Here is a 19,322-nt window from a genome sequence, read left to right on the forward strand (position 1 = left end):
CAAGCATCTCCTCCACGGGTCTTGCGTAAGCATGTGCATCTGTGTCAGCTGACATCATCCTGCCAGTCAGCCCAAGTCCACAAAAGCTGCAAGAAGCCAAGGCACACCACCAGAAGTTTCTTGGTGAGTTCCTCTCTGTGGAGTCCTGACAAATGGAGCTCAGCTATGCAGTGTAAGGCGGACCAATACAAGTGTGTTGTCAGCAAAGAATCCTTCATCACATGGCCTTTCACGTATTTGCTTTAGCAGAACATCGTCTCTCCTGAGCTTCAGTGGAACGTTCCTTCACGAGTCTGCCTTAGCCTTTCACACCCATGTCCACTTCAGGAAACCACTCCTTCATGTGTTTGCCCCAGCAAAAGACCATCTGACACAACTGACTTTCCAAAGAACCCTTAAGTTTTCACTTCAGAAGGAGTCTTTCAATGAAACCCAGAGTTTATCTACACACCTAGAGAGCCTGTTTGTCTCCTGGGGCTGGACTGCCATGTACTTATGTGGGTTTCTGGGGAATCTAAACTCTGGCCCTCATGGTTGAATGGCAAGCACTTTAACCATTGAGTTATCTTCCTGGTCCCTGACTTTTTTATTATTAAGGTAAGACCTTGTTCTGTAGCACAGACAGGCTTCCAGCTCAGGGTCACCCTGACTTAGCCTGCTGGAGTTCTGGTGTGTGCTCCCACATCTGGAATTGATTATGTGTGTGATACTGGAAAAGGAATCCAGGCCTTCCCCTGGGCCAAGCAACGACTCTGACCTTGAATTCTTTATTTAGGCCTCATCCCTAAATAAAATTTTTGAAATTAATCATTAGGTAATTTTTATTTTGGCATAGATTTCACACACACACACAGGAAAATAAAACACAACAGAGTTTCCTCAACTTTCCTGTTGACAACTTAAGGAGTCAACAGGGAAGGGCTTTCATATTGGTGATGACCACAATAGTTGGTATAATAGTATCATCAAGCTGAAATATATCTTGTCCTATAAAAATAAAAAGCACTTCAACATTCCTAAACATTACTGTGAAACACCATCTCTTTTCAGTGTGAACCACATATTCTGCCATCTGAGGAGAAAGCTCCTGGTTGCTTCTTCTCTAAGTATCCCTTGTGCAGACTTTTTTCAAACATGATACATTTAAGACAACTGTCTAGATTTCCATCATAACAAAGCAGACATATTACATCAAAAATGGGGTGTTCTAACAGGTTGATGGATGAGCCTTCGGCTTCTACAACAGGTAGCTCTCAACTATTTTTGCTATAGGCTTCTGAGTATATCTAGCTCCACCAGAATATGCACCACAGGCTTCCAAAAAATGCTAAAAAAGCAGGTCACTCAATGCCAAAATGTTTTAGTTAGATACAGTTAATCCATGTTAATTAGGCAGATCTAGGGAATATAATTTGTACAAGTAAACAGCAGGGTGTGGTGACACATTGCTGTAACCTCACACCTAGGAAACTGAGGTAGGAAGAGAATAACTGAGCTAATAAGCAGGGCTGCAGAGCCAAACCCTGTCTCAAAACCAAAGCAATAAAAAGAGACTTAGCTTGCTTTCTATTACTATGATAAAATACCATGACCAAAAGCCATCTGAGAAGGAAAGGGTTTACTTCAGCTTACAACTTGCAGTTAGTTCATCGTCCAGGGAAGCCAAGGCAGGAAGCTGAAGGCAGTACTAACAGCACATTTAAAGGTTTGCTTTGCATTCCCTGCTCCTGCCTCACCATGGTAATTTAAAAAGGCATGTCATGAAGCCTCTCCCAATGGAAACCGTCGTTATTAAGAAGAGCCTCTATTTCTTCAGTTATTGAATCATTGTGGAAGAAACAGAGGCAAATCTAACATGAATGAAGCTTTGAAAATAGACATGAGAATAAAACAGAAGCTGCTGCACTGCCTAAGTCAAATGGCTATCACTAGAGCTTGGCACTAGGACAAATGACGACTACAGAAATGCATAAAACCACTGTAGTTTTTGTAAATGCTTACAATCTTGATAAACAGCTCTTGCTTTTTGAGTAGGCCAAATGCTAAAGACACTAAGACATATAGCCCTAGCTCATCTTCCCAGAACTCTTGAAACCCAGAACCTCCAGCAGCCCTATGCCAATCTCTTTACCAGAGTTTCAAGTTCATTACTTCCTAATCCAAATGATTTCTTTGCAGCTCAAAATTTCTATAATGCCACTTGATTGAAAATATTCTTTTACTATCATGTTAGGAATGACAAAATTCAGAACACTTCTGACATTCTTTATGGACTGCAGTGACTTTAGGAAATGAAGCAGATTCCATGTAAAGGCTTGTGGCTTCCCTAATACTCTGTCCCTCTGAGTCCAGGTTTTCTTAATGTAGTTTATAGTCAGCTTCTCTAATCTTAAATAGACCTTTCCTCTTCTCATTTATTGGCTTGTCAGAATAAATTTACTAATGATTGGCTAATAGGGAAAAATCAGTAAGAAATTTAATTTTAAAAAATTCTAAATGTTTCTTCTATAATCTGTGGTGCGAAGAGCTCTAACAGCAAGTAAAGCCAAGCTGCAAAAGGCCTAAGGCCTTAAGCATGCTCATGTGCACAGTAGGTCAATCTAAGGCCTTAAGCAAGTTCATGTGCACAGTAGGTCAATCTAAGGCCTTAAGCATTCATGTGCACAGTAGGTCAATCTAAGGCCTTAAGCATGCTCATGTACACAGTAGGGACTAACTCACTGGATGATGGCTACTGCCCACTTTAACCCTCCGGGCCTATGCCCAGCAAATCTCAAGTGGTACTTACCTGACACACTGTGTTGCTGGTAATTGTAGGAAGATGGAATTGCACCAATAGGAAGCTGTGGCTTTGGATTGCCTGGTGGTACCTCATCATCATCTTCCCCAAAATGATGAACTTTTTCGTACTTTTCTAGATAACTGAAAGAGAAAAACAGCAGAGCAAACAATGTTTAAGTATGCATACATGTTACTTTTAAACTTCTACCACATAGTTCTTTTCTGGATACCTAAGAATCAGAGTGCTAGTCACAGTCATAACAAAGCAGGGCACAGGCTTATACCAGTAAGACAGTGACTTCAGCTTGCTAGGAACACTGCTATACACTCAATGCGAGTTAAAATAGTTTTTCTCTTTACAGAAAGATCTTACAATTCCAGAAAACAATTATTTACAGTATAGCAAAATACAAGCCCGTTGGTAAATGACAATACACTTTATGTGCTCTTTCTTTCTTTTTTAATCAAATTATACAGTTGCTCTAACAGCTGCTCTCAGTTGTAAGGTGACCATGAGCCAGGACGGTGGCACAGGCTGGCTGGAAGACTAATGGGCTGGCTAGTTTTATGTCACCTTGACACAAGCTAAAGTCATCTGACATGGGGTATCCTCAATTAAGAAAATGCTTCTATAAGATCAGGCTGTAGGAAGCCTATAGGGCATTTTCATAATTAGTGATTGGTGGGGGAGGAGCCAACCAATTGTGGGTGGGGCCATTTTGGGGTTAGGCAGGTTGAGCGAACCAGGAAAAGAAAGCCTATAAGCGGCACCCCTCCAAAACCTCTGCAACAGTTCTCGCCTCGAGCTTTCTGCCCTGTTTGAGTTTCTGTCCTGAGAGTGCTGAAGAAATATAAACCAAATAAAGCCTTTCTTCATCCCAACACCTCCCCAGAAAAAGAAAAAAAAATTGGAGCAATTAAAAGACAAGAATTAGGAGTTAGCAGTTACAGACATGCTAAGCCCAAACTGTCACTTATGCCAAAAAAAAAAAAAAAAAAAAAGGTAATTCAACTAAGTTTCAGTGACCTAGTCTGAAGCTCCAGCCAGTACTGACATGTAACTGATGAGGCTGTGCTGAGGACTAAATGTGGTGGCCGTGCTGTACAAGGCTGCCAGCTCACTGCCATGAGCAATGATTAGGGCAGATTCAGATGGTAGGAATCACATTTTTGTTGTAGGAGCAATGGCTATACTCATACAAAAAGGCTTGTGATAGTTCCAATGGCCAAATGAAAAAATTGTGGACTATATGAAGATAACTCTATAAGCTCTATTTTCTGCAACGATATAATGGGTTCCTATTAATAATTATAGGAGATTTTTAATATTTTACAAATTAACTTTTGGATTTGAAGTTAAGTCATCAGACTTTTCAACTAACTGTTAGTTTACCAACTTTTCAGAGGAACTATGATGGAAAGGTATTTTAGCAAGGAAGTGTGGTAACTTTGATTTGGACTATATATCCTTGATTCAAAGTAAGTCTTTCTATTATTGTTAAAGTAAAACAAAAAAAGAGCTATAAAGTTACTATAAGCACAAATGAAAAGACAATTTCCTGACCGTGAAATCTATACACAGGCTCATTGCATATTTCAATGTTTCTGTGAATATTTGTATTTACCAACCTATGGGAGCAATGCACATTTTAGCCAGTTGATAGTCCCTCAGTTCTTTAGTGACACACAAGCTACTCTGTTTTATAGTTGCTATCACAGATCATGCTGCACCCATCTGTCTATCTATCTATCTATCTATCTATCTATCTATCTATCTATCTGCCTACCTATCATATATTATTCTAGCTATCATCTATTTTATTTCTTTTATTTCTTTTATTTGTAGAGGTTCACAACCATCTGTAGGCACATATGTGGTGGATAAACACACATGCAGGCAACATATACACATAACATACAATAAATAAACTTTAAAAAAAAACTTTTAAGAATTAACTACAAGGAAAATCATCACTAGTTCTCGGTCCCCTTCTAGGTCTTTCTGAAAGTGAGGGTGGTGCTTTCATGGGATCAGCTTGTGTGTTAGGAAGATGCTCTACCACCGTGACACACTCCCCACATGATAAGTGACTTACGCCTCACAACAGTCTCATGTTATTAAAGTTCCTTCCCATGTAATCAAGCCACACTTCTGAAATTGTGCAAAAAGGCAGAAACAATACATAATAAAGTGTGAAACTTTAATAAAACTGTGCCATTTTATTTCAATGAACTGTTTTCCTTGTTATATTCCTGCATCTAAATGAAAAATTTTTTTAAAATGGCTGCAAAAGCAACACTAATTTATTGCCTAGAGACGGAAAAGAATGAAATGATCTCCCTTCCTTTCTCCCAAGTTCTCCATTTAAGCTCAACTGGATCAGGAAAGTCCCGGGCTTGCAACACATCTTACTGCTGTAGATTCAGCACCAAAGCTAAGTAAGATATGCAAAAACAGAACATTTCAACTTGATCTGTGGATATCCCAAGCAAGCAGTTTATAGTCTAAAGGAAGGAAGAATGTCTGAAAATGAATAGTCCCTTTGTAGTTAAGTCCACAAAGGATTTAAGAAGCACATAAATCAAGCCTATTCTCGATCTCAGTGCAGCTACCACAGGAGGAAGAATATGCATAGATTTAGATATAACCTAAGTAGTGTGGTAAAATAAATAAATAAATAAATAAATAAATAAATAAATAAATGCCCCAGCTGCCGCAGCAGGAGATGGCAGAGTCATTTAGAGTCATTTTTGACGAGGTTTTAGCTATTAATCTGGCTTCACAGCTAAAAGTGAACTGAGGTAAAGTAGAATATTGTCAAATGACCATTCTATCAAAAGCTACTTATAGACTCACTGCAATCTAATCAAAATCCCCACACCTCATTTTTCACAGAAATAGGATAAAAAGACCATTCTAAAATCTATATAGAACCACAAAAGATCCTGGACAAGTAGACCTGGGCAAAGGGAGTAATGCTGAATCGTCATTCCATACTTCAAAATATATTACAAAGCCACAATAATAAAACCGTTATGGTACTGAAAACATACAAAAACAGATATACAGACTAATGGGACAAAATAGAAAGCCCAGACACGAATACATGCACCTACATCCATCTGGCATTTCAAAGATGCTAAAAACACACACTGGCGAAAAGACAGCATCGCCATCAAATGCTGCTGGGAAAATGGAATGTCCACACATAAAAGAATGAAATTAGAGCCATATCTAATATACTGTACAAAAACTAACTCCAGATGAACCAAGACCTTAATATGAAACACTGAAAGTTCTACAAAACCCCTGCCGCCCTGCCCCATGTCCACTTCCCAGGGGTAGCGAGGTTCACCACGCACCAAGCTGGGCCAGAGGAAGGGAAGCTTAACTGGGCACAGGTTAAGCTTCTAAAAACAGGCACAGGTAGAGCAGGATCTCAGGAAGTGATAAGTGGGTGGGAAAAAGAAAAGAGGAAGGAAGGAAGGAAGGAAGGAAGGAAGGAAGGAAGGAAGGAAGGAAGGAAGGGGGAAGAAAGAAAAAAAACCTAGCAGGGAACAGCTTCAGAAGTGGGTTTTTTTTGGGGGGGGGTATTTCTGCCCCTGGGGAGGTGGCCAGGTCAGCAATGTTGGAAGACCTTTATCTTCATGCTCAGGGGCTGCAGAGTGGTGGGGAGAGGGGCATGATCGTTTACTGTCAGACAAGGAGAGAAGCCTGATCGCTGTCAGGGGAACAGATTCTTATTAGGGTTGACGGTTGGGGAGCCAGTTTTATGGCAGCAGGTAGGGAGCGGGGAAGTTAGCCAACCCCTGCCATCCTCATCTGAGGTATCATCCCAGGTTTGAGCTCCCTGACCCTTGGTAATCCTGAACCGTGACAGTCCCACAACTATCAGAGGCCATACTCTATAAAATATAGGTACAGGAAAGGAGTTTTCAAATAAGACCCCATCTGCCCAATAATTAAGGCCAATAATTGACATGTGGGACTTTATGGAACTAAACAGCTGCTGCATAGCTAAAGAAACAAGCAAGTGTGTAAAGAGGAACCTCACAGAATGGAAGAGAGTCTTTGCTAGCTATACATCTGACAGAAGATTTATATCTGGAATACATAGGAACTCAAAAAAGAAAGAAAAACAAACAACAAAACTAATAACCCATTTAGAAAGGAGGGGTGGGATCTGAACATAGTTCTTAAAAGAAAGATATGTCTAAGAAATATCACAAAAAATGCACATCATCCTTAGCAGTGAGGGAAACACAAACCCAAACAATGCTGACCATGCTCTTACCCCAGTCAGAGTAGCAGCCAGCAAGAGTGTGGACAGTACGGGAAAGGGTGAGGAAGGGAAGGCCTCATTCACTGCTGCTGGGATTGCACACTCGTCCAGCTCCTCAGGAAACAAGTGTGAAGAAAACCTCAAAAAGGTTTTTAAAAAACCTACCATATGACCCTTGTAGACCATTCCTTGGCATATGCTCAAAGGACTTGACATCAAACTCCACAGATAGATTTTCACAGCCATATTCATTCACAATAGATAGGAAATACAACATAAAATGCCTGCTCAGACTCATAGATAATGAAATGTGGTACATACACACTATGGAATACCTTTATACAGTTATAAAGTAGATACAGTTAAAAAGAAAAGAAAAATATATAATATAATTATGTGATATAAATACATATTATATAATAGATAATAAGTTTATTATCTATTATATAATTCTTTATTATATATTATATAATATAAATACAGTTATAAAGAAAAGTACAGCCACAAAATCTGCAGGCAAATGGATAGAACTAAAAAAGATCATATTGAGTCAGATATTCCAGACCCAGAAACACAAATATCCCATGTTCTCTCTCATTTTTGGTTCCTAGCTCCAAATCATCAGGTGAGCACGCAACTTGGAATAACCACAGAAACTAAATGTATAAAGTTGGGTTGGTCAGGTTTTTCTGACTTCTTAAACATTACAGGTGACTGCTGTTGCCCTGAGTTGCCTCCCTAAGATTGAAAGTAAGTCACTAATGCTGAAGACAGAATGTCTTTGAACACAGGACCTGGAAAATCTAAGCTGGATCTGCCCCAAAAGCCTCCTTTCTGTTGTCTAACTTTCATAGTATCAGAAGGTGCCATGCAAACTTCAAAGGAGGGAGGCAACCAATAGCCATGCCTAGCTACCACAGTGGCATGTGTATCTTGGAGGTAACCAGCAGCTCTATGGTTGCTTGTGGTATATTTCTCTCTATGTCACTAAAACACCTCATTAATGAAGATAAATTCTACCACACACTTCAGACAGGTCTTAGTGGAACTGAGCTGGCACTAACATGGAAGCCTCCTCCCTCAGGGTTAACTTTCATCAGAAGGTGCCATGCAAGGAATATGAAGGAAAGAAGACAAGAACAGGAGGGGCAAAGAGAACAGACAAGAGTGAGGAAGGCAGATGAGAGGAACTGAGAGTGTGGAAGAGGAAGTAGGAAAAAAGAAGGAGGGAGGGAGGGAGGGAGGGAGGGAGGGAAGAAGGGAGTGAGTGAGGGAGGAAGGAAGGAAGGTGTAGCAGAGGCCTGAGACTGACACTATGTGAAGCTTTGTTGGAAATGCAGTAGGGAACTCAGGCAGTGCTGTAGTTAGCTGCAAGTAGCAGCTGCATGAGTATAAGAGCAGACAGGAGGTAGGGCGGGGCGGGATGCAGCGGTACGCTCTTTACAGGGCCTGTATGGGATTTTGACACTGGTATGGAAAGTACATGAGAGATAACTTTATAATAAAATGTACCCTGAAGAAAGGTATGATTTATTCCTCAACTATTACAATGATAAAATTTGCTTACATTTCTTAAACAAACAAACAAACAAACCCCAAGAACCTAAAAAAAATGTAGTAATACATTTAAAACACAAGGGAAAAGGAAGACAGGGTAAGAAATCACAAGACAGTACATGTATGAGGGAGATGGTAAGAATGACACTTGCAGGAACAGACTCGGGAACACCAAGAGGAGACAGGGAAATAGCACAGATGGTGGCTAAGGAAGCAGAGCACTAGGAATCCATTTCCATTACACACGTGTATTAAGTCATGACGTAACACTTTGCTTTCCAACCTAGACAGTGAAAGTGAAGGATGGGATCAAATGGGAGCTGAGCTTGCTCGACTAAAGCGGACAAGACAGCACATCCATAACTGCACACAACCGCAACAACAACATGCAAGGGTGACACCAGCTTCTGCAACGCTATTCTTTCTAATTATTTGTTCCCTCTTTCAAATCTGCTCTAGGTCATCAAATAAAATAAAAAATATCTTATTTAATATGTTAAAAATAATTTTTAACAAATAAGAAGCAAACTATAAAAGCACAACAGTGCTAAATACAAAAGTATTCTCCCATGCACATAAAATGTAACAGATTAACCACAGACTACATGGTCAGCAAAATCTATCTAGAAAAAAGAAATCACTTTTAGAATTTACTATCATGTAGCTACTCTCATGTTGCTTTTCTCTTGTTCTGATCTGTAAACTGCTATAACTATTCCATTCCTTTAATCATATTTTATTACACTTACTTTTTTAAAAAAAAATCATCATATTAAAGACACTTTCCAAAATCTATGTACCCGGCATGAAGTGAAAGCAAGATTTCTTCAAAAGTACAATGTGAAAATTACCAAGACTATCTTTAACTTAGGAAATAACTGACAGTTATATTGGTGAGAGAAGAATAGTAGTTTTGGTTGGAACATTCAGAATGCACAACACAGAGTGAGCCACAAAGTGTCTAGAAACTGGGATGCGAGTGTGTCTAAACGACTGAGCACTCCACCAGACACAGGTTTAATAAAGCTGGTTCACGGGAAAGCAAATATGATCAGACCGCTTTTGTAAACAATTGCTGGCTCATGTGTTAGTAGCAGGAACAGAGGACACTCTTCAAGGTTATTGTTTTAGCTCCAACAGCTTATCAAGAATCTGAATTTTTAATGAGGTAACTGTAGGTCCTCTTTAAAACCACAGTTTCTTCTCATGAAAAACTTCCCCAAAGAGTCACTTGTTGAGAACCTATCTAAAAGTATTTACAATAGTACTCTACATATTACCTAGTGATATGAAAATTTTAAAGCAAAGGGATAGTTCATCATCCGGTCATGTTTCTAAATTTATTTATTTCATTAAGCACTTGTTCCTTTTAGAGCAAAATAAAACTTATGCCTGCAGAATCCTTTGCTAGAAAGTGTACACTGGGGGCTGGAGAGATGGCTCAGTGGTTAAGAGCACTGACTGCACTTCCAGAGGTCCTGAGTTCAATTCCCAGCAACCACATGGTGGCTCACAACCATCTGTAATGAGATCTGATGCCCTCTTCTGGTGTGTCTGAAGACAGCTACAGTGTATTCATATATAATAAATAAATAAATCTTTAAAAAAAAAAAGAAAGTGTACACTGTAAGAGGTAAAAGGAATACACACATTCTACTGTATCTCCCTTGAGGTGCAGGGCACCTTTGTAGAATAACATGGGAGCTTTGCAGAGCAGTCTAAACTCATTATGACTTAAGACTTAGATATTTGAGTGTGTGGTGGTTTGTATATGCGAGGCCCAGGGAGTGACACTATTAGGAGGTGTGGCCTTGTTAGAGTAGGTGTGGCCTTGCTGGAGAAAGTGTGTAACTGTGGGTGTGGGCTTTAATACCCTAGCCCTAGCAGCCTGGAAGTCAGTCTTCTAACAGCCTTCAGATGAAGATGTAGAACTCTCAGCTCCTACTGAACCATGCCTGCCTGGATGCTGCTATATTCCTGTCTTGATGATAATGGACTGAACCTCTGAACCTGTAAGCCAGCCCCAATTAAATGTTGTCTTTATGGGAGTTGCCTTGGTCATGGTGTCTGTTCCCAGCAGTAAAACCCTAACTAACATAGGGAGCGAGAGATGGCTCCGTGAGTAAAAGCACACAATGCTCTGGCAGAGGACCTGAGCTGGATTCTATGCATCCATGGCAGGTGGCTCACAGCTTCTGAGGACACCTGCACTAATGTGCATACACACACACACACACACACACACACACACAAACACTTTAAATTCCCTTGACAGCACATCTTAGCACCTAACAGACACATCACAGAGCTGAAGGTGACAAGCATGGAGAAGTAAGGAAAAGAGCTATTCACAGTCACTGATTTCCAGTGGAGGGTGAGGCCACTCCAGACACAGTGACTAATCAGATTCATAAGCAGATCTCGGGCATGCAGAACATGCTCCAATACATGGCAAACAACTGTAAGATCCCAAGTGCCAATATTAACTGACCAGCTATAATTATCAGAAGCAAAAAGTAAACGAGGTATTTCCAGTAAGGTGAGAAATAGCCAATGAATATTTTTATTCATTAATATTCTTTTTAAACAAAGGAAACAGAAACTCAAGAGTACAGATACCTTGCCACCAATGGAAATAAATGTTCTAGCAAAATCAAGTCATACCATGTAAAAAGTGACTATATACTCTTTTATACAGATTAGCATGATAGAGCTACCTGGAGATGTCTCTTGCCCAACCATTTACAAAACAAACAAAGCAACAAAATCAAAAGACAAAAACCAACCAATAAACAAAAAAACCAAGCCAAACCAAACAAACAAAACAAAGAATGGAAAGGGAAAGACATTAGCCGGGAAAAATTTAAAATACTTTTATTATTGCCATGTTGAAATTTACCACAAGGTAAATAAAAATGGGCAGCAGAGATCACCCCGGGGATTGGAGTGACACTCCTATCAGAAACTTCATCTTCATTCCAAGCAAGCTGTAAGTAATGTCACCAAAGTTCACTTATAAAATTGACTGCTGTCTACCACAGCCAAAAGAAATGACTCTGACTTTACAATGATAATTATAGCTTTATGTCTAAGTCTTGAGACAGAACCAACAATTACGACATGCTACTCTAAATGAGGCGATCTTATTCAATTGAATGAGTACTTAAATAATTAAACAAACATTTGAATATATTAAAAATATCATTAACTACTGATTATGTGGCTACAAAGTAGTAAAAAATTAAATGCACAGCTGGAGAGAGGGCTGAGCCATTAACAGCTCTTGTACTCTTCCAGGGTTTTTTTTTTTTGTTTCTAACATCATAGAGGGCAGTTGATAACCACCTATAACTCTAGTTCCAAGGGATCTAATACTCTCTTCTGGGACTTTAGTAGGCACCCACACATATGCAGTAAATACACGCACACGCACACGCGCATGCACAAATAGTCAAAATAAATCGTGGGGCTAGAGTCTTGGCGTAGTGATTAAAGTCACTTACAATTCTTACAAAGGATCAAAGTTCAGTTGTTAGCACCCACATGGCAATTACAGTGGATTCAGCACTGTCTGGCCTCCACAGGCACCAAGGACATATGCAGGACAGATAGACATATGCAGTTAAAACTCACACACAAAAATATTTTAAAGCTTTAAAAATTCCATTCAAACAATTTCTTTATAAAAAGGAATGAACTATCAACAACATTTATTTAATATACTTAAAATAATCAGAAAAGACTGTACGTTGCCAGAAAACTATAAATTTCTATATCATACTGGTAAATTAATACACAATTATCTTTTTTTTTTTATTTTTTATTTTTTCGAGACAGGGTTTCTCTGTGTAGCCCTGGCTGTCCTAGAACTCACTCTGTAGACCAGGCACTGGCCTTGAACTCAGAAATCCGCCTGCCTCTGCCTCCCAAGTGCTGGGATTAAAGGTGTGTGCCACCACCGCCTGGCTTCACAATTATCTTTTTTAAAAAGATTATTTATTTCATGTATGTGAGTACACCGTCAATGTCTTCAGACACACCAGAAGAGGGCATTGGATCCCATTACAGATGGTTGTGAGCCACCATGTGGTTGCTGGGAATTTTGGAAGAGCAGTCAGTGCTCTTAACCATTGACCCATCTCTCCAGTCCCACAATTGTCTATAAGTATAGAAATCTAACAAAAACAAACCAAATATACAAATATATATATGTGTACCTTTCCACCAGTGTCCTACATTTAGGTTTTTCAAAAGAGTATATGAAAGATCAAATTAAGCACAAAGTCTGGATCATGCTCTAATAACAGTGGGGTGCTTACTGGAAGGATGGATGAAAAGGCCTTGGAAGACTTATTTTTAAGTAAGCATAAAGGTTTAAAATGGATATTTTTATTTCAAGAGATGGTAGAGTAGGTCATTTACTTCCATCTTCTTATTGGACAAAGCTAAAAATACATAATTATATATTTAAAAAGACTTTCCCAGACCAGTGAAATGACTTAGTAGGTCAAAGTGCTTGCCAGCAAGATAACAACCTGAGCTCACTACCTGGAAACCACATCACGGAAAAGGACAGACTCTCTCAAGGTGTTCTCTGATGTGGGCATCATGGTGGATGTATGCTCACATGCTCCTGACACATACATACAAAATAAACAAACACAAAACCAAAACAGAACAAAAGCACCGAAAGCTTGGAAGTGAAAGCTTAGAATGATAACTGCACCATACAGTGAGAAGACACAAATGGCATTCAGGGCTCTACTTAACATGAACGACTATGGAGAAGGTGGTTGAAGCCATGTAGTATGACATGACGAACCACCTAGAAAACTAAAGGAGAAGCAAGCAAACAAAAGCAGCTATAGCTTTATCAGGACCTAAAGAATTTCCCACCAGCGCTGAAAGTAAACAATAAGCCATGCAAGGCTGGGGACAGAGCTCTATGGTCAAGGCTGAGTGTGCAGGCCCTACAGTCAGTCCCCAGTGGTGATGGAAAAAAGAGGAAGGGGACACAAAGACTTCAGGCGAATTTTGTGTTACTAAAAGGCTGAGAAAACTTCAATCCTAAAGGTTAATCAATCAATATGATTCCAGATCACCAATACTCCTAAAATCTTCTTATAAGCAAGCAATTCAAAACAACAATGAAATGAGACAATTCAGTCCAATGCCTAAGGAGTTTTCAAATATAATCAGAAAAAAGACAAACCAAGAAATAATAGGAAAAAAAGTCAGTGAAAATGTGCTGAGGAGCTCCAGGTCTGGCTTCTGAAACCACACTGAACTCTCAGGCAGCATCAAGGAAATGAATCTATCCCAGCCTATCACACATAGGAATCATGAACCACAACAACCCAAACAACTACTAAAGGTGATCCAAGAAAAAACAAACAAACATGTCTTCTCTTTAAATTAACAGGGACAGGAAGTGCACTAGATGGATGCACTACAAACTATGAAAACTGGAGGGGAAATCACACTTTCACTGGTTTAAAAAATTAACTCAAAATATAAAATTCAATATGGAAATTATGTCATTCCAAAGTAAAATGACTTGTAATGATTAGAAAGTAATTTACAAAAGGTTTAGCCACAGTGATGGGCCCAGCATACCTGTAAGCCTAGCACTCCGGTGGCAGAAAAAGGCAGAATGAGAAGCCAGGGCGACACTGCAAAGCCCCAGGTCAGCATGTGTTTACTACCTGACCTGGCCTCATAAAACATAGGCAAGCAAAACAAAGTTAACCCGGAATGCTAAAGGAACAGGATATGTAGCATCTTAAAGGGGTTAGCATTTAGAATATAAACAGAAATTAAAACATTAAACACCAAACAAAAAAAAGATCATCTACTCATCAAATGGGTAAAACAAAAGAACTGAATCAATCTCTCTCTCTCTCTCTCTCTCTCTCTCTCTCTCTCTCTCTCTCTCTCCTAAAGATTAACTCTGAACTCCAGTCCTTCTGCTTCTACTTTCCAAGTGTTGAGATTATTATAGCCAAGTTTTATAATGACAGTTGTCAAAAGCACTAGTGTGTGTGTGTGTGTGTGTGTGTGTGTGTGTGTGTGTCTGCCTTTCAAGAACAATATATCTTCAGGGATTTATATACAGATAAAAAGAGAGACACTTGTGACATCTATGGTCTGTAAGTCAGAGGCAGGGGCTGTTACAAGAGTCTCACTCAGTCTTTCAGTTCATGAACCAGGACAGAAGCACCAGGTATTTGACTTTAATAAGGATGAGTTCTATTATAATAAATTATAAACATATACTCAAGCATGGTAGAAATAAATCTGCATTTAATTTAACTGAGGCAAAGAGAAAAAAAGAGAGATAAAAATTCAAAATAAAACATTAAATTTAAACCTAAATATATTGCTAGTTGTATTAAGTATAGACTAAACTCTAGTTAAAAAACACGAGTTTTCCAATTACATATTACATATGAACTACATGTTAACTATTTAGTTATATGCTACATACTGAGGGGATTACATTGAATAACCAAAGATAAGCTGAGAGAATTACGCTAATAGAAAAACAAAGCAAAACAAAGCAGATATTAGCAAAAAGCATAATGTCTAAGATAAACTTCATAATGATATTGTCCATAAATCAACCAAAAAGGCCAATATCCTAGAAGATACAGGTGTAACTTTCTTTTTTTTTCTTTTTGTGGTTTTTCAAGACAGGGTTTCTCTATGTAGCCCTGGCTGTCCTGGAACTCACTCTGTAGACCAGGCTAGCCTCAAACTCTCGAACTCAGAAATCCACCTGCCTCTGCCTCCCAAGTGCTGGGATTAAAGGCGTGCGCCACCACTGCCTGGCTCAGATGTAACTTTCACCTAATAAGAGCTTCAAAATAAAAAACAAAACCTGACAGAATTAAATAAGATAGAAACATAGTATTTCACTGATGTCTATACTGTTAACAAAGCTGCCTACACACATGCTGTAAATATATGTGCTCAGTTTTTAATGGAGAACATGTTTAAAGTATATATACAACATAGTATTCTTCCCAGACAATGGCTATACTCTTCAAACTTAATACACTTTTAAATTAGCCTAAAAACAAACAAAAAATATAATTCAAGAAAAAAAAATGCTCTCAACTCAATAAGAGAAAAGATTGAAAATTTGTGAGTACCAACTAGAAGCTGTACTCAACAAATGCATAGTCTGGAAATGAAGGATCTGCTGAGGAGACGGCTCAGTTTGTAAAATGGCTAGCATACATACAAACACAAGGACATGAGTTCAGATCCAAGCATCCATGTACACGCTGGGCATACGGGCATGTACATCTGTACCCACAGTGCTCAAGGGGGATGGGAGGGAGTGAGCGGAGACAACGAGATCCCCAGAGCTCATTAGGAGGCAGCCTAGATGAATTCATGAGCTCCACAGCAAGAGTGACCAAGGGAAACCTCTCAGAGTTTCCTCTGGCCTCCATGTACACATACACAAAAAAGACTAAATATACTAAAAGGGAAAAAAAAGATAAAAATGAAATACAAAACTATATACAGAAAGAAGATGAACACAGTCCAAAGTGTTTCTCAGTAAACATTTAAGAAAACTGACTACCTTCTGGTGAAAGCAATGGTTGGATAAACAGGGTACTAATAAGCAATACTGAAAAGGATACGTCAGTCACAGCTCTTGTAGTCACAGTACCGAGCTACCATAACTATTTTAAAAACCTGTAATTATAAGCCTCCCCACCAAGAAGATTGTATATGTTACAAATCTTTGCCAGTGGGAATCTGTCTAATATGTAACATATATATATATTTCTAAAAGCTCACCATGACCCTACTTACTAAGACCTTAGAGGGGAAAGGCCAAATTATCTGTAACATAAAAGTAAATAAGGTACAGACGAAATGTGAGGACAAACACACACTTGCACACACACACATTAAAACAGCATGAAACTATGTGTCTAGGTGTAAACCTGAGTCTTCCTCAAATTTAATTCAAATTAAAAAATCCAATGGGTTTGAAACTGTTGCAGGAACAACAACATTGAATACATCCCATACAAAATAGTCAAATACAGCCATGAGTTAGAGAAGCACAAGGCAGGAGAAGTCCAGAAGCAGTGACTTAGCGCCACCTCTACAGCAATGCCTGGGCTCTACTGCTCCACAGCAATGATGGTGGTCAGCTCCCTCGTTATTATGGGTCTTTTTCAGTCAATAATTTCTCCAGTCACTACTTTTGCCACCAAGGTTCGCAGTCTATTGATACTCTTGAGAAAAGGCAAGAAGGAACATTTGAGCACTTCTTAGATACCAAATAAGTACCTGCTGAGAACATAGACCAAGTACTGAGTGAATGACATTTATTTTCTGTATTTAGAACTTTCTCATTTGCTGAGGATTTAGCTCAGCTAATGGAGTACTTGCTGAGCATGCACAACGCATACGGGCATGCACAATGCATACGGGCATGCACAATGCATATGGGCATGCACAATGCATACATGTATTGGGAGTAGTGGTGCACACCTATGATCCCAGCACTTGAGATATGGTAGAAAGACCAGATGTTCAAGGCCAGCCTAAGACACAATCTTTGACTTGTCTAATTTCTCCTGATAAGTCATGTTATCTTAGTTTTGACTCCTATGAAGTGAATTTTAAATTTATAACATTTTAATTTGCCTCATTTTAGACAATGTAGGGAGAACTAAGCTTAATTCATTGATGAATAACAAAGGATACATTCACTTTAACTTTTGGTATTTCATTCTTCATTGAAAATTAATACTATATAGAAATCCAATATTTCTACAGGCAAAACATTGTCAGAAAAATCCACTGCCTACAGATAAAATATAATTAGATAAAAATGCAAAGATAGTGGTTTTAAAAATTATGGATGTTTACATTTTTAAATACATTTTGAGCTTTGATTTGTCTAAGTATTGATAGCTTTATACTCTCAAAATCAACAAAGGTCAAATTAAATAATAGAATATTTGAATATACTTAGTTGTTTTACAAAGGAGGAATTTCCTACTAAATAATGAAATTGAACATTTGGATTAAAGTATAGCCTAATGACTGATCACTCGCCTAGCATGCACAAATCCTGGATTAAATCCCATATACCACTTAAAAAAAAAGAGACATGGCCCATCTGCCTAGACCCAAAGAATGAAAGCTATGAGCGATCAAAACAGTCAGGGAACACTGCCTTCCCTAAGAGAAAGTCAGGGTGAGGGAGTAAGCATTAAATATTATTAAGAATGCTAATTTCATAGGCCTTTATTAGAGGCACTCTTTAATTTTCTCTATGAAAAATTTCTCACTAAAGCTGTTAAGATAGGCCTAGCCTATCTGTGTGCCCCATGAATGAGGGCTGACAGACTTTTTCCTTATGCCAGGCTGCCCTATGGAGGGAATTTATAGCTACCATCACTTCAAGGAAACTCCACTCCAGCTGCAAAGACAGAGCAACAGCTGCTACCTCAGGAGGCTTTGCTCCAGTAAAGATCACTCCAGGTAACTTGGAAGAGCTTTGGATGATTCTGCTCCAGGCAACACAGCATCAGTGAACTCTGGGTGACCCTGTTCCCCTTGAAACTATTCTTAGGACAAATGTCTGAGGGGGTGCATCTTCCCAGTGAATCAGCAAACAGCTCATGATTGGTATAATGTGAGACTTATGACTGGCTTATCAGCAAAGCTTGAGTGGTGCATCTGAAAGGTTTTTAGTGGGGAGCTGGAGGAACTGTCAGCCGTGCACATGCAGGGCTGACTGGTAGAATTACATCAGCACTGTGTTTCAGCCCCTTTCTAGCTATATAAGAAGGTGGTTACTCCTCTGGGTTGGGTTGTCTGAGATGCTCCTTTGCCCACCATGTTACAGTGTTAGGCTCAGTAAGGCCCCTGACTGGTCTTTAGCTGTCTACTTGTCTTTTTCCCAGGGTGGGTGAGGTGATGACACTAAGAGAAAACCCTGGGCTTACAGGCCCAGTAAGAAGCAGCCTCTAGAAGGCGGTTGGAAAGTGCTATCCAGACTAAATGACCACAAGACTCCAAAGGCTTATGTGCCCTCAGCTCAGTTAGGATTAAGGATTCCACAGAGCTTCCAGGATCAGTCTATGTGAGTACCTAGACAGTGAGAGGTGACAGAAAGTTAATCTAAGGAAGGCAAGTGTCTATGATGAGCCCAGTCACTAAAGAGCCCTTAGACAGCCACTAAGCAGACCTAGCAAGGATCACAGCATCTGAAGCTCACAGCTACCAAACCCAGCTCCATATGCAAAGCTGTGAGCTGTAAACTTCCAAGAGCTGAATTTGCTCTGAGCCGCACACCTAGAGCTCTAACTTTTAGAGCTCAGTGATGAGCCTTGAGCCTGTGGCCCTCAGGAAGTCAGAACGACAATACTGAGAGCAGCTTCTTGTCTATTTGCAACTTGTAGCAGAGCAGAGCAAAAGGATTTTTCAGTCAGGCACAGAAACAGCCCATGAGCTTTGCACATATCCATTTCTACAAATGGAGGCAAGGGGGACGCTTAGGAGAGGAGGAGTAGAGAAGGCCGAGGCAGACAGCTAACACTGACTCATACTGTAAAACCTGTTCTGTTTTCAGAGACGGGGGGGGGGGGGGGGGGGGGGGGGGGGGGGGGGAGGGAGAGGGGGATCGAAAAAGGGACAAGGAGGGGGGGGGGGGGAGCCTGC

The 19,322-nt window shown here is 39.6% G+C and overlaps 1 protein-coding gene across 1 annotated transcript in view; it reads right to left on the reverse strand.

Moving 5' to 3' along the window:
* The window catches only part of Arid2 (AT-rich interaction domain 2), a 124,693-nt gene that overhangs the window by 57,338 nt on the left and 48,033 nt on the right, over positions 1-19,322 (reverse strand). The window contains exon 4 of the mRNA XM_028789329.1: positions 2,789-2,922. Coding sequence (XP_028645162.1) covers positions 2,789-2,922 — 134 coding nt within the window. The remainder of the gene's footprint in view (positions 1-2,788; positions 2,923-19,322) is intronic.

Source organism: Grammomys surdaster, unplaced genomic scaffold (genome assembly GCF_004785775.1).
Source record: "Grammomys surdaster isolate TR1022 unplaced genomic scaffold, NIH_TR_1.0 125818, whole genome shotgun sequence".
NCBI classification, from domain to species: domain Eukaryota; kingdom Metazoa; phylum Chordata; class Mammalia; order Rodentia; family Muridae; genus Grammomys; species Grammomys surdaster.